General features: G+C 31.6%; 1 protein-coding gene and 1 long non-coding RNA gene across 2 annotated transcripts; both read left to right on the forward strand.

Moving 5' to 3' along the window:
• The first annotated feature begins 3,651 nt into the window (after nt 1-3,651).
• On the forward strand, nt 3,652-4,033 carry LOC142234422 (uncharacterized). Its single transcript, XR_012721621.1, has 2 exons — nt 3,652-3,772; nt 3,841-4,033. It is a non-coding gene; the product is annotated as an uncharacterized LOC142234422 (long non-coding RNA).
• Nucleotides 4,034-4,344: 311 nt separating this feature from the next.
• Nucleotides 4,345-22,387, forward strand: LOC142233401 (uncharacterized). Its single transcript, XM_075304300.1, has 9 exons — nt 4,345-4,522; nt 4,588-5,032; nt 6,913-7,187; nt 7,258-7,899; nt 11,700-12,522; nt 12,587-13,249; nt 13,303-13,349; nt 13,483-15,238; nt 21,465-22,387. The coding sequence occupies exons 1-9, from the start codon at nt 4,436-4,438 to the stop codon at nt 21,977-21,979; spliced, it is 5,253 nt and encodes a 1,750-aa protein (XP_075160415.1). The 5' UTR covers nt 4,345-4,435; the 3' UTR covers nt 21,980-22,387.
• The last annotated feature ends 899 nt before the right edge of the window (nt 22,388-23,286 follow it).

Genomic DNA, 23,286 nt, shown 5'->3' on the forward strand with positions numbered 1-23,286 from the left:
AAATTTTCTATGGAAATAAAATGTTGACAAACATTGCTATAGAAATAAACTTTTTACAAAACTTTCTATAGAAATGAAATTTAGACAAAACTTTCTATAGTAATAAAATTTGACAATTTTTACATGGCTGTTAGAGGCCATATACTAACGAAATGTACCAAATTTCAACCGCATCGGATGACTTTTGCTCCTCCAAGAGGCTCCGGAGGTCAAATCTGGGGATCGGTTTATATGGGAGCTATATATAACTATGGACCGATATGGACCAATTTTTGCATGGTTGTTAGAGACCATATACTAACACCACGTACTAAATTTCAATTGGATCGGATGAATTTTGCTCATCCAAGAGGCTCCAGAGTTCAAATCTGGGGATCGGTTTATATGGGAGCTATATATAATTATGGACCGATATGGACCAATTTTTGCATGCTTTTTAGAGACCGTATACTAACATCAGGTACCCAATTTCAAACGGATCGGATGAATTTTGCCCCTCCAAGAGGCTCCGGAGGTCAAATCTGGGGATCGGTTTATATGGGAGCTATATATAATTATGGACCGATATGGACCAGGTCTTTGCATGGTTGTTAGAGACCATATACTAACACCACGTACCAAATTTCAATCGGGTAGGATGAAGTTTGCTCCTCCAAGAGGCTCCGGAGGTCAAATCTGGGGATCGGTTTATATGGGAGCTATATATATTTATGGACCGATATGGACCAATTTTTGCATGGTTGTTAGAGACCGTATACTAACATCAGGTACCAAATTTCAACCGGATCGGATGAATTTTGCCCCTCCAAGAGGCTCCGGAGGTCAAATCTGGGGATCGGTTTATATGGGGGCTATATATAATTATGGACCGATATGGACCAATTTTTGCATGGTTGTTAGAGACCGTATACTTAGACCACGTACCAAATTTCAAACGGATCGGATGAATTTTGCTGCTCCGGAAGGCTCCGCAAGCCAAATTTGGGGATCGGTTTATATGGGGGCTATACGTAAACGTGGGCCGATATGGCCCATTTTCAATACCATCCGACCTACATCAATAACAACTACTTGTGCCAAGTTTCAAGTCGATAGCTAGTTTCGTTCGGAAGTTAGCGTGATTTCCACAGACGGACGGACAGCCGGACAGACGGACAGACGGACGGACGGACGGACGGACGGACATGCTTAGATCGACTCAGAATTTCACCACGACCCAGAATATATATACTTTATGGGGTCTTAGAGCAATATTTCGATGTGTTACAAACGGAATGACAAAGTTAATATACCCCCATCCTATGGTGGAGGGTATAAAAATATGGGAAACATTGAAATCTGAAGCGAAAACTTCGAAAAAGTTTATTTATGATTTATTGCTCGATATATATTTATTAGAAGTTTAGGAAAATTAGAGTCATTTTTACAACTTTTCGACTAAGCAGTGGCGATTTTATAAGGAAAATGTTGGTATTTTGACAATTTTTGTCCAAATCAGAAAAACATATATATGGGAGCTATATCTAAATCTGAACCGATTTGGATGATATTTTGCAAGTTTTTCGAGACTCATAAAATATTCGGATGTACGGAATTTGAGGAAGATCGGTTGATATACACGCCAATTATGACCAGATCGGTGAAAAATATATATGGGAGCTATATCTAAATATATATCGTCTTTGAGCCGAAACAGGACTGTATATCAAATTTTAGGACAATCGGACTAAAACTGCGAGCTGTGCTTTGCACACAAAAATACATCAACAGACAGACGGACAGACAGACGGACATCGCTAAATCGACTCAGAATTTAATTCTAAGACGATCGGTATACTAAACGATGGGTCTCAGACTTTTTCTTCTTGGCGTTACATACAAATGCACAAACTTATTATACCCTGTACCACAGTAGTGGTGAAGGGTATAAAAATCCTAAAAAGCTGCAGATTTAACAAATTTAGATTATTTGTTCGGGGTGCTGAAAAATCCCGGGATTCAAAAAAAGTCCTTAATGACAGCCCCACCACAGACTCATATGTGGCACTACAAAACGCCATCTGTGATGTGGAAAATGTACCAAAAAGTATGAAATGTACTTGCCATCGCTATGGTTACAATAACCATTTTGGTATTTTTAAAACATCAAGCAAAATAGCTTTTTACAATTTTTTTGAATAAAAGCAGAAATTAAGTGCTGAAAACGTACGGTTAAAATTGTGAAAGGTATATTTTACTTGAAATTCACTTCTTCTAAGCGTTTGCCTGGATATCATATACGACTGTTTTCGACGTGGTGGGGATTCTCAGAAGTGCCGTCAAATTAGAAAAAAAACAGGGAACATGGTGCGATACATCTTCTCAATAGAGCCGATGGGATTTAAATATCGAATACGACTGTTTTCGATGTGGTGGATAATATAGGGAGTGCCGTTAAATTTAACAAATGTTTAGTCATACGAAATTGAAAAATGCATGAACATGTGTAAACTCTTTCCCAAGGCATATTAAGGAAGGTAGTTTAAGTATTACAGAAACGAGAATGTTTGCCGCCATATTGATTGTCAGTCAAATTGAAACATTGTTCAACAAGTTAGCAATTTAAAATAGAGAAAATCTTTGAAGTAATTCTTACCATCAATTATGATGACCATTTATTAGGAAACTTTTCTGTCATAAATTTAAAGCAAATTGAATATTTCAAAATATTTTGTATAAAATAATTTTATTTTCGATTCGATTTTATTTTGTATTTTTATTTTTATTTGTCATAATTGTCAGTTAAATATTGGCGTATCTAGCAACGTTCTCCTGGGGATGAAGGCTACAATGTGTGCTCATTGGTAAGATACTTCAAAAAGAGAAACAATTAATTCGTGTAGATGAGATGAACCCAGAATATTTAATTCAGTGATAGTTTGTAGAATTACTGCATGTTATTTGGTAGGAGGATATGACAAACCCATAACCCCCTTTAGCTACGCCTATGTGTGAAAAAACATAGCCATAGCGATAGGCGATAGGAGAAACATTTTTTGCGCGACGACAAATACACTAAGCTTGCCTCTAAACATTTCCTCTAACAAAACTATTGCTTACAAAGAGAAAATTCAACTCTTCAATCAACGGACGCGTTAACGCATGGTATGTAACTCAACCTTTATTGTTGTCAATACAGCAGCAATATTAAGGCCAGTACTAGGTTCGGTTTTCGAGTTGAAAACCACTTTATTTTCGCGATAACTCTTTCTGAAATAATCAAAATTATACATGAAAACAAATATATTTCTGTTAAATCTAGATGAAATCTCGACCACAAAGAAAGTTTGTATCAATGGAGTTATATTTTCTGCTTTAAGCTATTAAGCTATTTTAGTAAAGTAACCGCGAAATCTTCAACGCGAAAAAGGAACATAGTACCGACCTTTAAACATTGATGTTGTATAAAAACTTGTAATGGCTTGTTATTCGCTGAGTTATTTCAAGAAAACAATTTCCAAGTGACCAAGCAACAACAATGCCTGCCACCATTTCAAAGTTCCATTTCATCCTCATCGCTACCACAGACTCGTAAGTGACACTGCAACAATCGCCAACTGTGATAGTATTTTGCCATCACTATTCGCATGAAAGTATTGTGCCATCACTATTGTTACAAGAGCCATTTTATATTTTGTGAAACACCAAGCACAACTAGCTTATTATAATTTATTTAAATAAAAATGATAATGAAGTGCTGAAAACATAGTTATTTCGCTTAAAATTGTGAAAGGTATATTGGTGAACAATTTTTGACTTTCTAAATGTAATAAAGTGATAGTTTTTCAAATATTTTTCCAGACACGCTGCCTCCATTGGGAATAAAAGCACTGGCTGATAGACACTACAACATGTAACTTGCAACTTGTAACTCAACATCAATCTTTTATTAATGCATACACATATGTTAAATGTGATGTGATAGTCGTATAAATGTTATATTTATGAGAATTTATAAATGTTTAATAAACTTAATAAACATTTAAATAATCGTGTCTTGCTTGACCAACAAAAACAACACCTTAATTTAGTAGCTTGAACTGATACAAATTCTTACCAATGGAAAAGATGTTTAGATCGAGTTAATTAACGACTACAAGTGCTTTAAATATAAATAAGTATCTCGAAGTCCAAAAACTTTTGGACAGGGCATTTTGTAAGTTCTCATCAAATAAAATGCATTGTTTGCGTTATGAATCACCCTGTTTGTTGGAAGTATTCGGTACCCATACCCGTATTGTGCAAACACTAGCAAAAAACAGCTGAGCGCAAACAATTGTTTATAATTTTGTCGGCGTCCTTCGAAGACCATAGCAAATTTATTAATTTGATGTAGTAAAAAATGTAATTGCAATTTGAAAGCTAGAAAATCGTACACTCAAATAATCGCTGCAAAATGGATGTTATTCTACCGTATAAGATAAAAAATGAAAAGAAATACTTCGATTGTGCGTTTAAAATAGGCATTGATGAAATGTCCGCTGTGAGTATCCTATGGTTTAGGCCACCCCCTTGAGATTGGAATAAAATTTCTTGCTTTATTTGTAGCATAAATTGTTATACATCACGCATCACAGTGATCTGGATATATTTCCTAAAATGGGAGACGAGCGCATCAACACCCTTTTGTATTTTTGGGAAATTTGCGAGCAATATAAATCGAAATTGAAAGATGACGAGTGGGAATTGCCCGAAGAGCTGGAGACAATGCTTAAGATAATTGTTCCTTGGAGTTTGGATGTATGGTTTAGTAAGGAATGGGATCGCTCAAAAATTCTTTGGAAACACGCCTTGATCCATTGTTTAAATAGAGCTCGTGGTTTGCTAATGCGTCTGCCGGATATGATGCAAATTAATTGGGATTTTTTGTTATTGTACAATTTAACACCTTGGCAGGTATCTTATCTAAAGTCATTGAATGTAACTAAAGACAAGACCTTGGAAAATGGAGCATTAAGTATTGAGACGGAAGAGCAAATTGCTACCAATGAGGGTAAGATCTATTTGATATATAATATTGAGAAAAACTCCAAAATCGACTATAGCGAAACATTGTTATAAAATTAATGCAAAAAAAGAAGATTTCGCCCTTCCGACATTATTTTGTGACCCTCAAAGAGGCCGTACTCTTTTAGCGACCCCTTCGGTATGTCGCACATTATAGGGGTCAATTGGCACAAAAAAAAAACTGAAGGGTGTCTATAGGTAATCTATGGAACTCTGTAACTGCCGCTGAACTCTTTGTAAAATTTCTCATTTGGGTGATTGCCAATGTGCTGGTCAAATACCATAACACTATATAGCATTGGTCTCACCACTTCCGTTTGCAGGTAATGTGAAATTTGTCGAAATTAATTCCTACTTTTTCGCTATGTCTATTGTCCACAAAAACTAGGGCACAGTGATTTTCCTCGCACTTTCTTCGATATTGAGCTTACTGTCCGAGACATTTTGCACACTCACCGAGGGTAATTTCAATGCCACTTGAGGCGAGAGATTTAATTGTAGGAATCTAACGTTCCTTGCGTTATATACATATGAAAGTACTTTTTTTCTTTTTTTTTAAGAAAAGGTAAGAAACTACTACCTTCCAAAGTAAAGTTGATAGAATTCATCCTTGTGGAGGACTTTTTGAATGTTGTTTTGTTGCTAATGATTCTGTGAAATTTTTTAAATACCTTGTTTGAGTAATTTTTTGGATTGTGCTTCCAAAGGACTGTACTTCTAAAAATTGTATTAAGAATAAAAAAAAATTGATTTTTCAAAATTATTAAAAGTCGACTTTTCGTCTTTCCCTTTCTTTTGAGAGATCGAAATAGTCGATTTTTCAACATTTCGACTTTTGCAGTTATTGAATATTCTTGGTTGACGTCGCTATTTTCGACTTTTAGTGACTCTTCAGCACAAAAATGAAAGCTACATCATATTCCCCTTTCAATTCCACTTTACGAATTTCCGATAAGAAGTCGGGTAGTCGATTTTGGCCAATATCAAAAGTCGGTTTGGTGTTTTTTTATCAAAAAATTGAAAAGTCTATTTTGAAGATAACTAGCTTTGAATATCAACTTTCTACTTTTTGTACTTTTGTATCCGTAATCGCTAAGCAGATACAAATAGAATACAGAGCATATAGGGTCCATTGAGTTATCTATCCCAACCAGATCTATACTAAGGGCTATGCAAACCTGTATAGTCACGCGTATATGGATTTGTATCTGGCGTTTTCTTCCTTAAGGTGGGTATTAAGTTCGAGTTTAGCCGCTAACATCACCATTTTTCCGATTACTTTTCTTTTCATCGACACCGCAAAATGAGCGAAAATTACAAAATAATTATGGCGCCACGCTACTCAGTATTGCATTGAGTTTCATTGTCACCAGTTTCTTAATAAAATCGTCATATTTGAAACACGATATGCGAATCACAAAACCTCACTTCAGTAGATTGTGTAAAAATGTGGTCACTCCAAAATATACGCGGTTATTACTTTACAAGTACATTATTTCGACATTTTATATTTTTTACTGCCAAGACATATAGCAAATTATTGTTAAGCATGTTTTTATACAAGCTTTACAATATCTTTGAAAAATTGATTTATTTATTTTGAATTCGCAGAGGCAAGTCTCATCGATTTGAAATCGGAAAATTTTTGAGATTTGCGATGACCGGAGCAAGTGTAAGAAATCGAAATTTTTTGCGAAACTCAAACTTAGTACCCACATTTAATCGTCTTTGTCAATATAGCTCGAATAATAATTTTAAAAAATTAATGCATTACGACACTAACAGATATATTCTAAATTTGCTCTAAAGCACATTAAAATTGAGTCCCTAAAGTATATTTGCACTCTTTCTACTTTTACTTCTCAGACATTGGCTATCTAAAATTGGAACAATTGCCAGTAATCGTTTTGCGTTTAGTTAAGCTCTTCGATCAATGCTCCGTAGATATGGTTAAAACTTTATGCATGAGAGTTATTGCAGCTTGGAATAAAGTGTACACCAATGAATTGAATCAAACCGGTGGTTCGAGACTACCATATGTTCCACCAGAAGATAAACGATGCCTATTGCTAATATGCCATATATACTTAATGGCTGTATATGAGGCGGACGATGTCAAAGGATACGTAATCGATAACATGGTAAAACAAACAAAACAAAGTCAATATACTCCGTCACAACTTACTTCACCTTTTGTTGATATTTTTCCAGATGAACAATATACGTTTCTATAATCAAGGATTTCAGACATCTTATGGAATGGATAATTTGCAATATACACCTGCTCGATTCATAGCTCTTACCTGTTTGCATTTGCGTCTGCAAAAGCGCGAATTTTTTGATTTTTTTATTTGGAATTCATTTGACACCTCCCCTGTTAATCTATTTGGGGTAGTTTCTCAAGCTTACAAAAGTTATTTGTTGGGTAATCTATTAATGGAATTGAACAATATGAATGATGATGATTTCGCCGCAAATATTGCTCTCTATAAACGTCTAATGAACGCCTATGTCAATGAACGTGAAAAAAGTGAAATATTTATGTTGAATGAATTAAAAAAGCAAGAATCCCAAAGTTATGCCCATAATATCATACAAAGCGTACAAAATATGACCGATTTCAAAAGTAAGATCTGTAAAGGAAATCGTATGGGCAATATTGGAAATTATGAAAACACTGATGATATTCCCAATGAAAATGATGGAAATATGCAAAAAATTGGTATTGGTATTGGTGATGATACTGCAGATGAGGAAAAAGCCATAGATGATTTACGACAGGATCCAATTTTCCAAAATATTCCTAATAATGAAGATGTTTTGTATTTTGTCTACGAAGCTTTGTCCAAAAAGGTATGTTTATGATATTTCACGATAAATATATGTTAGCCAATCAGTTCATATATCATATATCCGACCTGACACTTAAATAATCCTAGTATACTTAAATTTATATTTAAAAGTGAAGTGCATAAATTTAACAGATATACCCAGCAAAAACTCTCATTACCCGGTAATCTTGTAGGTAAGCCTGTTTAAAAATTTAATAACCACTTATTAATTGGCATCGCTCCGGATTACATTTACATACGCATGGCGAGTAATGCAGTAATATGAACATTACTTGAATAGAAACGAATATTGTAGAAATAAACAAAAATGTATCAAATCATCTAAATAAGATTACAGGCAAAATAATTTCATAGTTCAAATAGAAATAAATGTTGTCGTTTAAGAGAGTTAGATTATCATTATGTTCGAAATCTACTAAAAGTTATTTCTATAGAAAATTGTTGTCAAAATTTTATGTCTATAGAAAATTTTTGTCAAAATTTTATGTCTATAGAAAATTTTTGTCAAAATTTTATGTCTATAGAAAATTTTTGTCAAAATTTTATTTCTATAGAAAATTTTTGTCAAAATTTTATTTCTATAGAAAATTTTTGTCAAAATTTTATTTCTATAAAAATTTTGTGAAAATTTTATTTCTATAGAAAATTTTTGTCAAAATTTTATTTCTATAAAAATTTTATTTCTATAGAAAATTTTTTGAAAATTTTATTACTATAGCAAATTTTTGTCATGTTTTTATTTCTATAGAAAATTTTTGTCAAAATTTTATTTCTATAGAAAATTTTTGTCAAAATTTTATTGCTATAAAAATTTTGTGAAAATTTTATTTCTATAGAAAATTTTTGTCAAAATTTTATTTCTATAAAAATTTTATTTCTATAGAAAATTTTTTGAAAATTTTATTTCTATATAAAATGTTTGTCAAAATTTTATTTCTATAGAAAATTTTGTTCAAAATTTTATTTCTATAGAAAATTTTTGTCAAAATTTTATTTCTATAGAAAATTTTTTGAAAATTTTATTTCTATAGAAAATTTTGTGAAAATTTTATTTCTATAGAAAATTTTGTGAAAATTATATTTTTGTCAAAATTTTATTTCTATAGAATATTTTGTGAAAATTTTATTTCTATCGAAAATTTTGTGAAAATTATGTTTCTATAGAATATTTTTGTCAAAATTTTATTTCTATAGAAAATTTTGTGAAAATTGTGTTTCTGTAGAAAATTTTACGAAAATTTTATTTCTATAGAAAATTTTGTGACAATTTTATTTCTATAGAATATTTTTCTCAAAATTTTATTTCTATAGCAAATTTTTGTCAAAATTTTATTTCTATAGAAAATTTTTGTCAAAATTTTATTTCTATAGAAAATTTTATTTCTATAAAAATTTTGTGAAAATGTTATTTCTATAGAAAATTTTTGTCAAAATTGTATTTCTATAAAAATTTTATTTCTACAGAAAATTTTTGTCAAAATTTTATTTCTATGGAAAATTTTTGTCAAAACTTTATTCCTGTAGAAAATTTTGTGAAAATTTTATTTCTATAGAAAATTTTGTGAAAATTTTACTTCTATAGAAAATTTTGTAAAAATTTTATTTCTATAGAAAAATATGTGAAAATTTTATTTGTATAGAAAATTTTGTGAAAATTTAATTTCTATAGAAATTTTTTGAAAATTTTATTTCTATAGAAAATGTTGTCAAAATTTTATTTCTATAGAAATTTTTGTCAAAACTTTATTCCTGTAGAAAATTTTGTGAAAATTTTATTTCTATAGAAAATTTTGTGAAAATTTTATTTCTATAGAAAATTTTTGTCAAAATTTTATTTCTATAGAAAATTTTATTACTATAGCAAATTTTTGTCATTTTTTTATTTCTATAGAAAATTTTTGGCAAAATTTTATTTCTATAGAAAATTTTTGTCTAAATTTTATTTCTATAAAAATTTTGTGAAAATTTTTGTCAAAATTTTATTTCTATAAAAATTTTATTTCTATAGAAAATTTTATTTCTATATAAAATTTTTGTCAAAATTTTATTTCTATAGAAAATTTTGTTCAAAATTTTATTTCTATAGAAAATTTTTGTCAAAATTTTATTTCTATAGAAAATTTTTTGAAAATTTTATTTCTATAGAAAATTTTTGTCAAAATTTTGTTTCTATAGAAATTTTTGTCAAAACTTTATTCCTGTAGAAAATTTTTTGAAAATTTTATTTCTATAGAAAATTTTTGTCAAAATTTTATTTCTATAGAAATTTTTGTCAAAACTTTATTCCTGTAGAAAATTTTGTGAAAATTTTATTTCTATAGAAAATTTTGTGAAAATTTTACTTCTATAGAAAATTTTGTAAAAATTTTATTTCTATAGAAAAATATGTGAAAATTTTATTTCTATAGAAAATTTTGTGAAAATTTTATTTCTATAGAAATTTTTTGAAAATTTTATTTCTATAGAAAATGTTGTCAAAATTTTATTTCTATAGAAATTTTTGTCAAAACTTTATTCCTGTAGAAAATTTTGTGAAAATTTTATTTCTATAGAAAATTTTGTGAAAATTTTATTTCTATAGAAAATTTTTGTCAAAATTTTATTTCTATAGAAAATTTTATTACTATAGCAAATTTTTGTCTTTTTTTTATTTCTATAGAAAATTTTTGGCAAAATTTTATTTCTATAGAAAATTTTTGTCTAAATTTTATTTCTATAAAAATTTTGTGAAAATTTTTGTCAAAATTTTATTTCTATAAAAATTTTATTTCTATAGAAAATTTTATTTCTATATAAAATTTTTGTCAAAATTTTATTTCTATAGAAAATTTTGTTCAAAATTTTATTTCTATAGAAAATTTTTGTCAAAATTTTATTTCTATAGAAAATTTTTTGAAAATTTTATTTCTATAGAAAATTTTTGTCAAAATTTTATTTCTATAGAAAATTTTTGTCTAAATTTTATTTCTATAAACATTTTGTGAAATTTTTATTTCTATAGAAAAATTTGGCCAAATTTTATTTCTATAAAAATTTTATTTCTATATAAAATTTTTGTCAAAATTTTATTCTATAGAAAATTTTGTTCAAAATTTTATTTCTATAGAAAATTTTTGTCAAAATTTTATTTCTATAGAAAATTTTTTGAAAATTTTGTTTCTATAGAAAATTTTGTCAAAATTTTATTTCTATAGAAATTTTTGTCAAAACTTTATTCCTGTAGAAAATTTTGTGAAAATTTTATTTCTATAGAAAATTTTGTGAAAATTTTATTTCTATAGAAAATTTTTGTCAAAATTTTATTTCTATAGAAAATTTTTGTCACAATTTAGACTTCTTTATGTTGTTAGTTCATCCGATCCGATAAAAATTAAAAAAAAACGGGTACCAAAATTGAAAAGCCGATGCCGAGTCTTTGTAAGCTTCAAATCGATTTTTGATTTCTTTGAAAATTGAGTCAACTATTTGACACACTTATTTAAAACAAAGATTTTCACGGTTTCATTTTTAACTATGCTATTTTGAAGAGAGAAGGCTTAGGTTTTGCGAAAAAAAATATTACCATTATTCTTGTTTGGAACTTTTAGTTATCATTTCCACCTGTGAAACACAAACTGAGAACCGAAATGTAAAAAAAAAATAATCTCATATATCTATACTTGTTATATATTCTCATGTTAGTTTGTGAAAACTATGGACTATATTTTTGGCTACTATTTGAATATATGGTGTGCATAAGCTTAAATTCTTTGACCTAAGAATATATTAAGATATTTTCTTTATTTTTTTTTTTCATTACAGACTTATATGGGTTGGCATTTTGCCAAAATTGTCTTGCTGTTCAAAATCATTAGTCATGAGCTTAATATGATCGAGACATGGCGGTATCATCCTGGTCTTACGACAAATTTTATGTTAAATTTAGAAACAAAATTATCCAATCATTATATAGACCTTGCCAAAATATTTGCAGAGCATCCTTTTATTGAACAAGAGTTTTGGCTTACAGCGTTTTATCTGAATCCCACCACATACAATTATGAAGTGATAAAACGTCTGGGTATACGAAATAACAGAAAACGTACCGATGAACAAGGTAGATGGGTAACGGGTAAAGATAAAATTGATGCCAAATATGGTTTACTTAGTTCTACGATCGATGTTAAAGAGATCACCAATTTGTCAAACACTGACGAACGCAAAGAAGACTACGATCCGTTGTTTCAAGCTTTGAGTTCATTGCATTTACCAACTACAATGGTTAAAGATATAATTACAGTTGTATTTTTGGCGCGAAATAAAAATTTCTCGTGGGCAGTTGATTGGGGTGAATTGCGTAGACGGTGTAAAATGCTCATGACCAATCCAGGAGAGAAAAAACGTTTCGTTGAACTTAATATGGACGAAGCCAATGATCGTTTAAAGTTTTTGAAAATTGATTATGAAAAATACAAGAACAGGCCACAGCTGGACTATGGCAGCATTGAGCAAGGTTACGAAAATTTGTTGAACGCAGCTGATTCCGATGAAGAAAGTGAAGAAAGCGAAGATGATGACGACTTTGAAGATGATGAGGATGCATTCGAAACTAGAAAGGGAAATAAAAAGCCTGAAGTTATTGAAGGTAATAATCTCATGCTAAACGTGTTTTCTTTCGAATATACTAATTAAATACCATTATATTCTAGATGACAACTCGCAAGAGGATGATCCATATTTGACGGGGAGAAGACGCACTAGGGCCAGGGCAGCTGCGGCAATGGCAAGTATTTTATTTAATTCCGAAATGGTTGGGCGCAGGAGACGTCGAAAGAAAAATGACGATGAAGAGATTCCCAAGCAAACTGAAGAAAATGATGAGGAAAAGTCCGATGATACCAACTCTGCAGGAGATGCTGGAGAAACTCCTAACATAATCAACGATGTCAATTCAAAGTCTTCAGATATCGTTAAGAAGAATATAAAGGAATGTCTGAAACAGCGACCTGTTCTAGTCAACCCTACCGTAGGTTTTCAACCGCTTGTTGATATATGGAACGTCGAAAAAAGTGATTTGCAGGCAATCGATAATGATTGCGTTTATTTGTTGGAGGAAAGCTCTAGTGTTTTGCAACGTTTTGCCAAATTGAGAAACATTTCTAAAGAAATTAACCCCATGGTAAAAGATGAAGATGACATTATTCAAGAAATGAACACATTAACCAAGTTTGATGACGATAGACTACAAAGTATAAAACAGGAGAGAATAGAAACAGTGGACAAAATTATAAAACTAGAAGAATATGAAGAACCTAAAATGATAGCCCAAGAAGTAATGAGTGCCATAAGACTAGACGAGACGAAAATAAATGGTAAGGAAATTTCTAACATTATCAGATGCATTAGTTCAAGGTTTCATTTTCAGTTGCCGATCGATTAGGAGAAACTTCCAATATGCAGGATTGTCAAAAGGTATTTTTGTATTCTCGTTGTCTATTACTCAATGTTACAATCTGAATCTTCATTTTATGTAGATTCTAAGTGAAAAACATAAAAGTTTTTGTGGTTAGTTAATTCTTTTCCATTAACTTGTCTGGCTTTCCAGTTAAAAGATAACAGCAATAACGACCAACAAGCAATTTCCACGGCAGAGAATAAAAATCAACTATGCGAAACAAAAAACAATGACAATATCGTTGATTGTTACACCAGATCGAAAAAGTCAAATTTAGATGGCGAAAATCCGGTTACGGAGAATGAAAATCAATCAAGTGGAACCAAAGATGACGATAATATGGATGATTGTTCCACCAGGTCTGAAATAGGAAATGTCCCTAACGAAAATAGGCTTACAAATCTGAGAATAGAGGAAGAAATTTCTACAGAAAAATCTTTATCAAAAGATCACTACAAAGGCAATGAATTAAAGGTTGGAGATTTGACAGATATACCAGAAAACTGTGATAATGATAAAAATACTGAGAGTTCTATTGATCAGACTTTACAAGCTATAACGTTTGACGAATTAGAGTCAAAAGTCGGTTTAAAGGTAAACGAGAACAAGGAAATATCTGTTAACAAGTCAGATATTTATGTGAAAAAAGAAATTGAATCAGAACTACCTGTGAAGCATATTGCCTCTGAAGAACTCAGTACACCATTGACACAAGTGACTGATAAAAACGCCATTGTAAATAGTCCAAAAATTGGCATAAATTGTGACATGAAATCATTAGAATCTGATTTAGTATCGAACAAGCTCCATACCAATCAATTATTGGAAAAAGTTTTAGTGGAGGAAAACATATCAAAAGGGCATTTTGTTGCTGAGGTTTGCGAGGACAAACCTAACGAAATACAAAATACAACTCAAGTGGAAACAGGCGAGACAAAAGTTATAGAAGAAAAGATCACAGAAACATCAGGTATACCAGGAAGACGACTTAGTGCAGATCTTGAAGAATCATCAAAGAGACCGGCGAAAGAAGATTCGTTGACAGCTCAAAAAGAAACAAAAGGTAATGAAGATGAACTTCCAGATATTCATTCCAATCCACAAAAAGAAAACGATTTAAGCTATAAAGAACGGAAGGTACCCGAAAATATAACAGAAGGAGAAGAACCAAAATCCGTATTTTGCTCAGATATTGATAGCAAGGATAATAAAATCATGGAAATATCAGACGACGCTCAAATCTTGCCTCAACAAGAGATAACAGACTCAGATATTGATGACATAATAGTGTATGAACCTCAAAAGGAAACAGAAATTAACACTTTAACGATCTCCGGAGATCATATGAGAATGGACATGAAGTCTAGTGGATGCTCCGAAGTAAATCAAACGGATCATAATGTTGAAATTCTAAATAAAGCAGTAGGCCCTCAACCCAGTCTAGACCGTAAGATCAAGAACTCGTTTGGGGGGGAAGAGACTAAAAGCGAAGAACCGCTTGAAACGGAAGCTAGTTTTGATAGAAGAGATAGTTCAGATATAAAAATGGATGAAGGCGAAAGAACTTCTATTGCCATAGAAATCCTACATAATCCAGATGATTTACTTGATGACACAAAACTGGATATAAGTGATACTACATTTTCCGATACTGCAGACGAACTAGAATCTAAACCCAGAAAAACTAACAAATTGCAAAGAACTGACATGCCTTTGTTAGATGATGGAGACAGTCAGAGCTTTAAAGAACCATTTCGTGTTAAAGGTGTAAAAGTACTAATGCGAAAACTACGTCCCTCTGATGTGGCCACTTTACGTCAGCCTAAGGTCCGTTTGAAGCGAATGAAAAACACTGAGATGTATTTCCAAGATATGCTAGCAAAACGGAAGCGGTTTAATGAACAAGGTGAGTACTGAGGAACGGTTGTTTATTTTTCGTTATATATTTGATCTGAAATAAAAATTATAATCCGATATCGACTTTACGTAAAATTTTGACAAAATCTATATAGAAATAAAATTTTGACAAAATTTTCTATAGAAATAAAATTTTGACAAAATTTTCTATAGAAATAAAATTTTGACAAAATTTTCTATAGAAATAAAATTTTGACAAAATTTTTTATAGAAATAAATTTTTGACAAAATTTTCTATAGAAATAAAATGTTGACAAAATTTTCTATAGAAGTAAAATTTGGATAATATTTCCTATAGAAATAAAATTTTGACAAAATTTTCTATAGAAATAAAATTTTGGCAAAATTTTGTATAGAAGTAAAATTTGGACAAAATTTCCTATAGAAATAAAATTTGGACAAAATTTCCTATAGAAATAAAATTTTGACAAAATTTTCTATAGAAATAAAATTTTGACAAAATTTTCTACAGAAATAAAATTTTAACAAAATTTTCTATAGAAATAAAATTTTGACAAAATTTTCTATAGAAATAAAATTTTGACAAAATTTTCTATAGAAATAAAATTTTAACAAAATTTTCTTTAGAAATAAAATTTTGACAAAATTTTCTATAGAAATAAAATTTTGACAAAATTTTCTATAGAAATAAAATTTTGCCAAAATTTTCTATAGAAATAATTATCGTTGTACTTGGAGAGTGAAAGCACTCTATACAACAACATAGCAAACAAGAACAAAACAACACACATTAAAAAGCTAGATGTACTCAAACAACAACACAAAAAAACAGCTTAACATTAGAACTCACAACGACTGGTTTGTGAATAAGACGGAGAAAGACATAACGAGAGAAGTGCAGTGGATTCTCTCACTAGGTCCAAAACATGCTCTCCCGCACACCAATAAAACTTTCTCACTATTACAAGTTATCGCCGAAGGAGAAGATTTTGTACAGACAATTGAGAGTAGAGAGGAACAAGAGATGGCGAGAACAAAATTGACAACATTGATAGACGATCATTTACGAAAATCGCAAATGAGCTTGAGAGATAAATACATATCAAGCACAGTGGTCCAGACACGACAATATTTAAAGGAAAATGATGACATTCTAATTCTTAGTGCTGACAAAGGGGGAAAACGGTTGCAATGAACAAAATTGACTATGACTTAAAGATGAAAGAAATATTACACGATATATGCACATATAAGCGAATAAAAATTGATCCCACCTGTAGACTCCAATCGAAGAACAAAAAATTAGTGGAGAAACTTTACAATCTCAATATTAGTACTGAACAAGAGAAGAACAAATTGACTAGCAGGACCGCAATAGCACCAAGGATTTACGGGCTTCCAAAAATACATAAGGATGGCACACCATTGAGACCAATTTGTTCTTCGATAAATTCGCCATCGTATAATTTATGTAGATACATAGTAGGTATACTAAGAAATATTACACTTGACTCAAAATATAATGTGAAGGACTCGGTAAATTTTAAGTCAAGATTGGAAAATTTGACGATTCAAGATGATGAAGTTTTAATATCCTTCGACGTGGTGCCATTATTTCCAAGCATTCCGGTAAAACTCGCAATTCAGACGATTGAAAGAAAATGGACCACAATTAAGCAGTATACAAACATGACGAAGGATTTATTTATAGATTTAATTACATTTTGCATTAAAGACACCAGATATTTTAAATTCGAGGACAAGATTTATGAGCAGTTAAAAGGTATGCTTCGCCAATTGTAGCAGACATTATTATGGAGGAACTTTTAGATGACGTATTTAAAAATATCACAAAAACCACCGATTTTAACTAAATACATTGATGACATCTTCGCAATCATTAAGGCATCAGAAGTCGACGAAACATTAAAGGCCTTAAACTCATATAATAGACAAATTCAATTCACGAAGGAATTAGAACAGGACAATAAATTACCATATCTTGACGTAATAATACATAGACAAGGAAACCAACTGAGACTAAATTGGTACCAAAAACCAACGGCTTCGGGGCGACTGCTTAATTTTTACTCTAAGCACAATAAACGTATAATAATCAATATCGCGACAAATTTCATACGAAGGATATTTAATATTAGTGATCCAGAATTTCACTCTGAAAATGAAGATAAAATTGAACGAATTCTCCAAGACAACAATTTCCCACAGCGAACGATATTTCAACTTTTATCGAAACTAAAAGCCAACCAGCATAACAACCAAAAATTGGCTAATGATAAGGATTCAAAATTATACAAACCAGTGACGTATATAAAGGGTGATTCTTTTGAGGTTAGGATTTTCATGCATTAGTATTTGACAGATCACGTGGGATTTCAGACATGGTGTCAAAGAGAAAGATGCTCAGTATGCTTTGACATTTCATCATGAATAGACTTACTAACGAGCCACAACGTCGAATTTTCAGTGAATGGGCCCTAGAAAAGTTGGCAGAAAATCCGCTTTTTTATCGACAAATTTTGTTCAGCGATGAGGCTCATTTCTGGTTGAATGGCTACGTAAATAAGCAAAATTGCCGCATTTGGAGTGAAGAGCAACCAGAAGCCGTTCAAGAACTGCCCATGCATCCCGAAAAATGCACTGTTTGGTGTGGTTTGTACGCTGGTGGAATCATTGGACCGTATTTTTTCAAAGATGCTGTTGGACGCAACGTTACGGTGAATGGCGATCGCTATCGTTCGATGCTAACAAACTTTTTGTTGCCAAAAATGGAAGAACTGAACTTGGTTGACATGTGGTTTCAACAAGATGGCGCTACATGCCACACAGCTCGCGATTCTATGGCCATTTTGAGGGAAAACTTCGGAGAACAATTCATCTCAAGAAATGGACCGGTAAGTTGGCCACCAAGATCATGCGATTTGACGCCTTTAGACTATTTTTTGTGGGGCTACGTCAAGTCTAAAGTCTACAGAAATAAGCCAACAACTATTCCAGCTTTGGAAGACAACATTTCCGAAGAAATTCGGGCTATTCCGGCCGAAATGCTCGAAAAAGTTGCCCAAAATTGGACTTTCCGAATGGACCACCTAAGACGCAGCCGCGGTCAACATTTAAATGAAATTATCTTCAAAAAGTAAATGTCATGGACCAATCTAACGTTTCAAATAAAGAACCGATGAGATTTTGCAAATTTTATGCGTTTTTTTAAAAAAAAAAAGTTATCAAGCTCTTAACAAATCACCCTTTACCAAACTTCTCCGAGAGACTGTGCAAGTTTAATATATACAATAAAGAAAAATACCAACTCGCGTTAAAAACTACTAATATAGTAAACGGATTATTTAGTAAAACCAAAACAAAAATTAAGAATGAAGACCAACACAACGTAGTATATAAGATAAAATGCAACGGTGACAAATCCAACTTATGCCAAAAGACATATATTGGTACAACAATGACAAAATTAAAAACAAGATTGTCTTCACATAAATCGGATTTAAAAACAACAGACAAGCCAATGGAACAAAAAACAGCACTTGCGGCCCACTGTACTTTGACTGGTCACAAACCTAAATTAAACGACGTTGAAATCCTAAGCAAGGAAAACAACTAGAGACGAAGATTTACTCTGGAGATGTTACACATCATTAACATTCCAATTAACGAGAGAATAAATTATAAGAAAGATATTGAGAACTGCGCGAGAATATATCGGCATACGATACAAAAACACAAGAAAAAGTAATCACCAGTAGAAAAACAGACAGCGAAGTAACAATACAGCGAAGAAAATGAAAAGTACAATAAATAGTTTGATTTTATTTTGTGAATTTTGTAATTAGGTTTTGTACAATTTTGTAATTTGTAGCCTTGAAAACGGTTCTGACGAAGTCAACCGAAATATCGGAAAATAAAAAAAAACACAAGAAACCAACAATTTCAAGTTTAATTTATAGACCTATAGCCGAAATTATGACATAAAAAATCATAAAAATTAAAATAAAAAGGTCAACAATATCAACAACAAACACGAAATAAAATTTTGACAAAATTTTCTATAGAAATAAAATTTTGACAAAATTGTCTATAGAAATAAAATTTTGACAAAATTTTCTATAGAAATAAAATTTTGACAAAATTTTCTATAGAAATAAAATTTTGACAAAATTTTCTATAGAAATAAAATTTTGACAAAATTTTCTATAGAAATAAAATTTTGACAAAGTTTTCTATAGAAATAAAATTTTGACAAAATTTTCTATAGAAATAACATTTTGTCAAAATTTTCTATAGATGTAAAATTTGTTAAAAAAGATTAAACCGATTTCTCGAAAAAATTTCCAAATTTATGGAAATTCCCCACCAAATCCCAAGTCCCCAACTCAAAAATTTCAAAAAAAAATATCCCCAATTTGGGGAAAAATCCCCAATACTAGCAATACTGACTGTGATGTGTAGTAAGCCCGAGAATGTATCCTGTTTTTAATGCTCATATCATACCTACAAATGAATTTTATCAGATATGCATGAACAGATATACGGTGCTTTGCAGTTATAAGATTTTCTTGATATATTCATGGAAGCTTAAGATTGGTCACTAGACAAAATCCGTTGCTATATTTTTCAATAATAGGTCAGGGAGGGGGACCTCCCCCTTATTTTTTTTAGAACTGCAAAACAACAAAATTTCTCATGAAATTTTTCTCGAATTTTTTGAACGTTGCAGGGAAATAGTGATGAGTTCTAAACGGGAACTCTGGAATTAATATTTTTTATTAACACGGGAAGTGGGAGCTACCTCCTGCCACAATTTTTAAGTAATGGGATTAAATTTTTGCAATTTAATGAAATACTGTGCCTCATTTTCCGCTATATGTTCGGAGAGGGTATCTCCCCGGTGTTTATTATTTTAGATATTCCGTAGAAAAAGAATGGTCAGTGATCAGTACTTCAGTATTAAATTTGTAGGATTTTTAAATATTTCGGGGATAAGACTCCACCTCACCATGACTTTTCGTTAAGTATATTAAGAAAAATATCTTCGATTTATTTCAAATTCATTTCTGAATGGCGGCAGGTACATCTACCGTTACCTTTAGGTTCGGTTAACCTAACCTAACCTATGTTATCCTACTTCCTGAAATTGAAAGTAGAGACGACAAAATATTCGGAATATTCTGAAAATATTTTTTTTCGGCGAATCTCCTCCTTCCAGATGTTTGTTTGATTTCCATGACGAAATAATGTGAACTCAATGAGTGCTGGCTCTTCTATATTAAAATTTCCCAACCCCAAATTTTATAATACTGTCACCCACTAGAAGAGCGTTAGAAAAGTCAACAGCACAGAATAAAAAATTGTTAACTCTGTATATGAGGATGGCTTTGTCTTCTTCCTTATCTCAAAAATCGTTGAACTATTTTTTTTTTAAATCTGTTTGTGTTCCTCAAATTTGAAGCCTCCTGAAAATAAATGTCATGATGAATTCGATTAATAAGTTATGTGCCTCTTCATTTTTATTTCGGACACAATTACAAACCATTTGGTCTTATATAGCGCAAAATATTTCTAAATATTTAGGTCGTGGTTAGAACGGTATAGTAGCAAAGCGTAGCGGAGCTGGCCGGGTTAAAAAGGTTCAGGACAATCTATGAGAATCAATATTAATTTGGAAAAAAGTGTAGGTGGTCAAAATCAACTGTTCCAAATTGTGAAAAAAAAAAATCGGAATGTTGATTTTTGCATAAAAAGTCTCTAATAACCCAATGTCGACTTTTCCAAAATTTGAGAAAATCGAAAAGTCGAATTTTTCAAATTGCAATTCATATTGATGAAATTTTACGGTGTTATAAAAATGGTGAGTTGACTGTAATCGCGCTTCCCGAGGTGAAGATTTTTTATGTGTACTAGTAGGCTAGACTAAAATATAAATAGACTTGTGTCCTATTTTATTTTATTGGCCAGAAATTTGAAATATACAGTTCTTTTAGAGTGAAATTCATGAATAAATATGGCAAAGAAGAATATTTATATCGGTCCATTTTTGGAAACCTCCACCATAGAATTACTATAGAAGTGCTATTACAATGAGATCAAATTACATTACCCGGAGTCTTAGTCGAATTCGAGGGTAATGAAAAGTGTTGGAGTCAGAGTCGAGAAAAATTGGATCGGCTCCATAGCCCTGATGCATCCTATATAATATTCTATTTTTTTTTATTACTTTTTAGTATACATCGAATTGGACGAAAGTTCCGAGGACAACAGCACGAATTCCAGCTCATCCGATACTTATCGCCCGCCAAAAGGCAGTAAAACTAAATCTCCTTTAAAACGGCGCGCTCTGCGAAATGTTGCCAACGCCCGAACATCTGATTCCGATTGTGATTCTACCAAATCACAGCTCAGTGCAAGAAATCGCCGTTTAAGCACCTCAAATGGGTCATCAAATCAGTCCAACAACTCGACTCGATCCTCATCCCGTCCCCCAAAAGGCACAAATTTAGTAGTGACACCTCGCAGTGCCAGTGGTTTAAAATTACGCATCTCGCATGCTACTAGAACACAGAAACAAAAGGCAGAAGAATCTTCTATGGATGAAATTATACAATTGTCTTCGTCTTCGAGTGACGCCAACACTATGGATTCATTGCCAGATGTAATTGAGATTGCGGAAACCGGAGATCCCCTGTTTGAGGAAGAGATTGTGGTACAGTTGAGAAAACCTCCAATTAGAAAGAATTGATGTCTATGGTTGAAAATCAATTTCATTACAGAGGTTTTTTTTTTATTATTTCTTTGTCAGCGATCAATATGAGTTGATAGCAAAAGGGCCTCATTTACTGAGCCCTTGCTCAATTATAGTGTTTTTGTGTTGAAACTTCTTGAACGTCGTCATACAAAAAAAACAAATTATTTTAAGTTAGAATTTATGCACGTGAAAGAATTTCGAAATTGCTTTAATTTCTTATCCAAAATTCTGTGTAAATATGTAATATTAACATTTTGAATTGATCATCTATTCTTATTTTGTTATGAGGAGACCCAAACATATTTTTGTTTTGCGTTCTATATGGTATTATTTAATTCTAAGTGTGTGCTTAGTTTTAGTGTGTAAAACTTTAAGTAAATAAAAATAAAAAATATAAATGTATATTTTTTTTTGGATATACGAGAAATTTTAATCGAGTAATCGGGCTATACCAGAATATGCTCCGATGCTCTCTGCATTTGGCAACCCTATGTGTGGGCTCAAAGAACACTACGTTTGAAAACAATCGGATGAAAATTCCCTGTTCAAAAAAAAAAATAAATAAACTCATCTGGAAAGGAAATGTAGGTTAATTTTAATTGCGAACTATTAACTTCGATTTTAATAAATTTGTATGCTACATTTGTGTATAGCCTTTTTGCTCCTCATTAGTTCATGTAACTAAACATTTACTCAAAATGAACGAAACTTTCTCATATGGGGAGATTTTAATTAAAACATTATACACAGACAGACAGACGGACATTGTTAGATCTCTTTTATACACCGAAAGAAATTTGTTAGTAGAAGCAGCTAAAGGGTGATACGGTCAAAATTTGGTCAAGGGAAAACGCGTGTAAATCGGTGAAAACGTTTATTTAAAAAATCGAATTAAATTTCTTTTTCAAGTTCAATTAGTATAAAATTCAGGAAAAATATTCAGTTAGGCTTTCGCTTTTCCAAATCCGAATTCCCGGCCCCACGCTTGACACCTGCCATCAGATTTTGTACAGCCACCTTGTCCACCTTCTTCGCCGCAGAAAGCCAGTTTGCCTTGAACTGCTGCTCGTCCTTAGCAGTTTTTTTGGTCTTCTTTAGGTTCCGCTTGACAATAGACCAGTATTTCTCAATTGGGCGGAGCTCTGGCGTGTTGGGAGGGTTCTTGTCCTTGGGAACCACCTGCACGATGTTGGCGGCGTACCACTCCATGGCCTTTTTACCGTAATGGCAAGATGCCAAATCCGGCCAAAAAAGTACGGAACAATCGTGTTTCTTCAGGAAAGGCAGCAGACGTTTATTCA

The sequence above is a fragment of the Haematobia irritans genome, chromosome 4, assembly GCF_050003625.1.
Source record: "Haematobia irritans isolate KBUSLIRL chromosome 4, ASM5000362v1, whole genome shotgun sequence".
NCBI classification, from domain to species: domain Eukaryota; kingdom Metazoa; phylum Arthropoda; class Insecta; order Diptera; family Muscidae; genus Haematobia; species Haematobia irritans.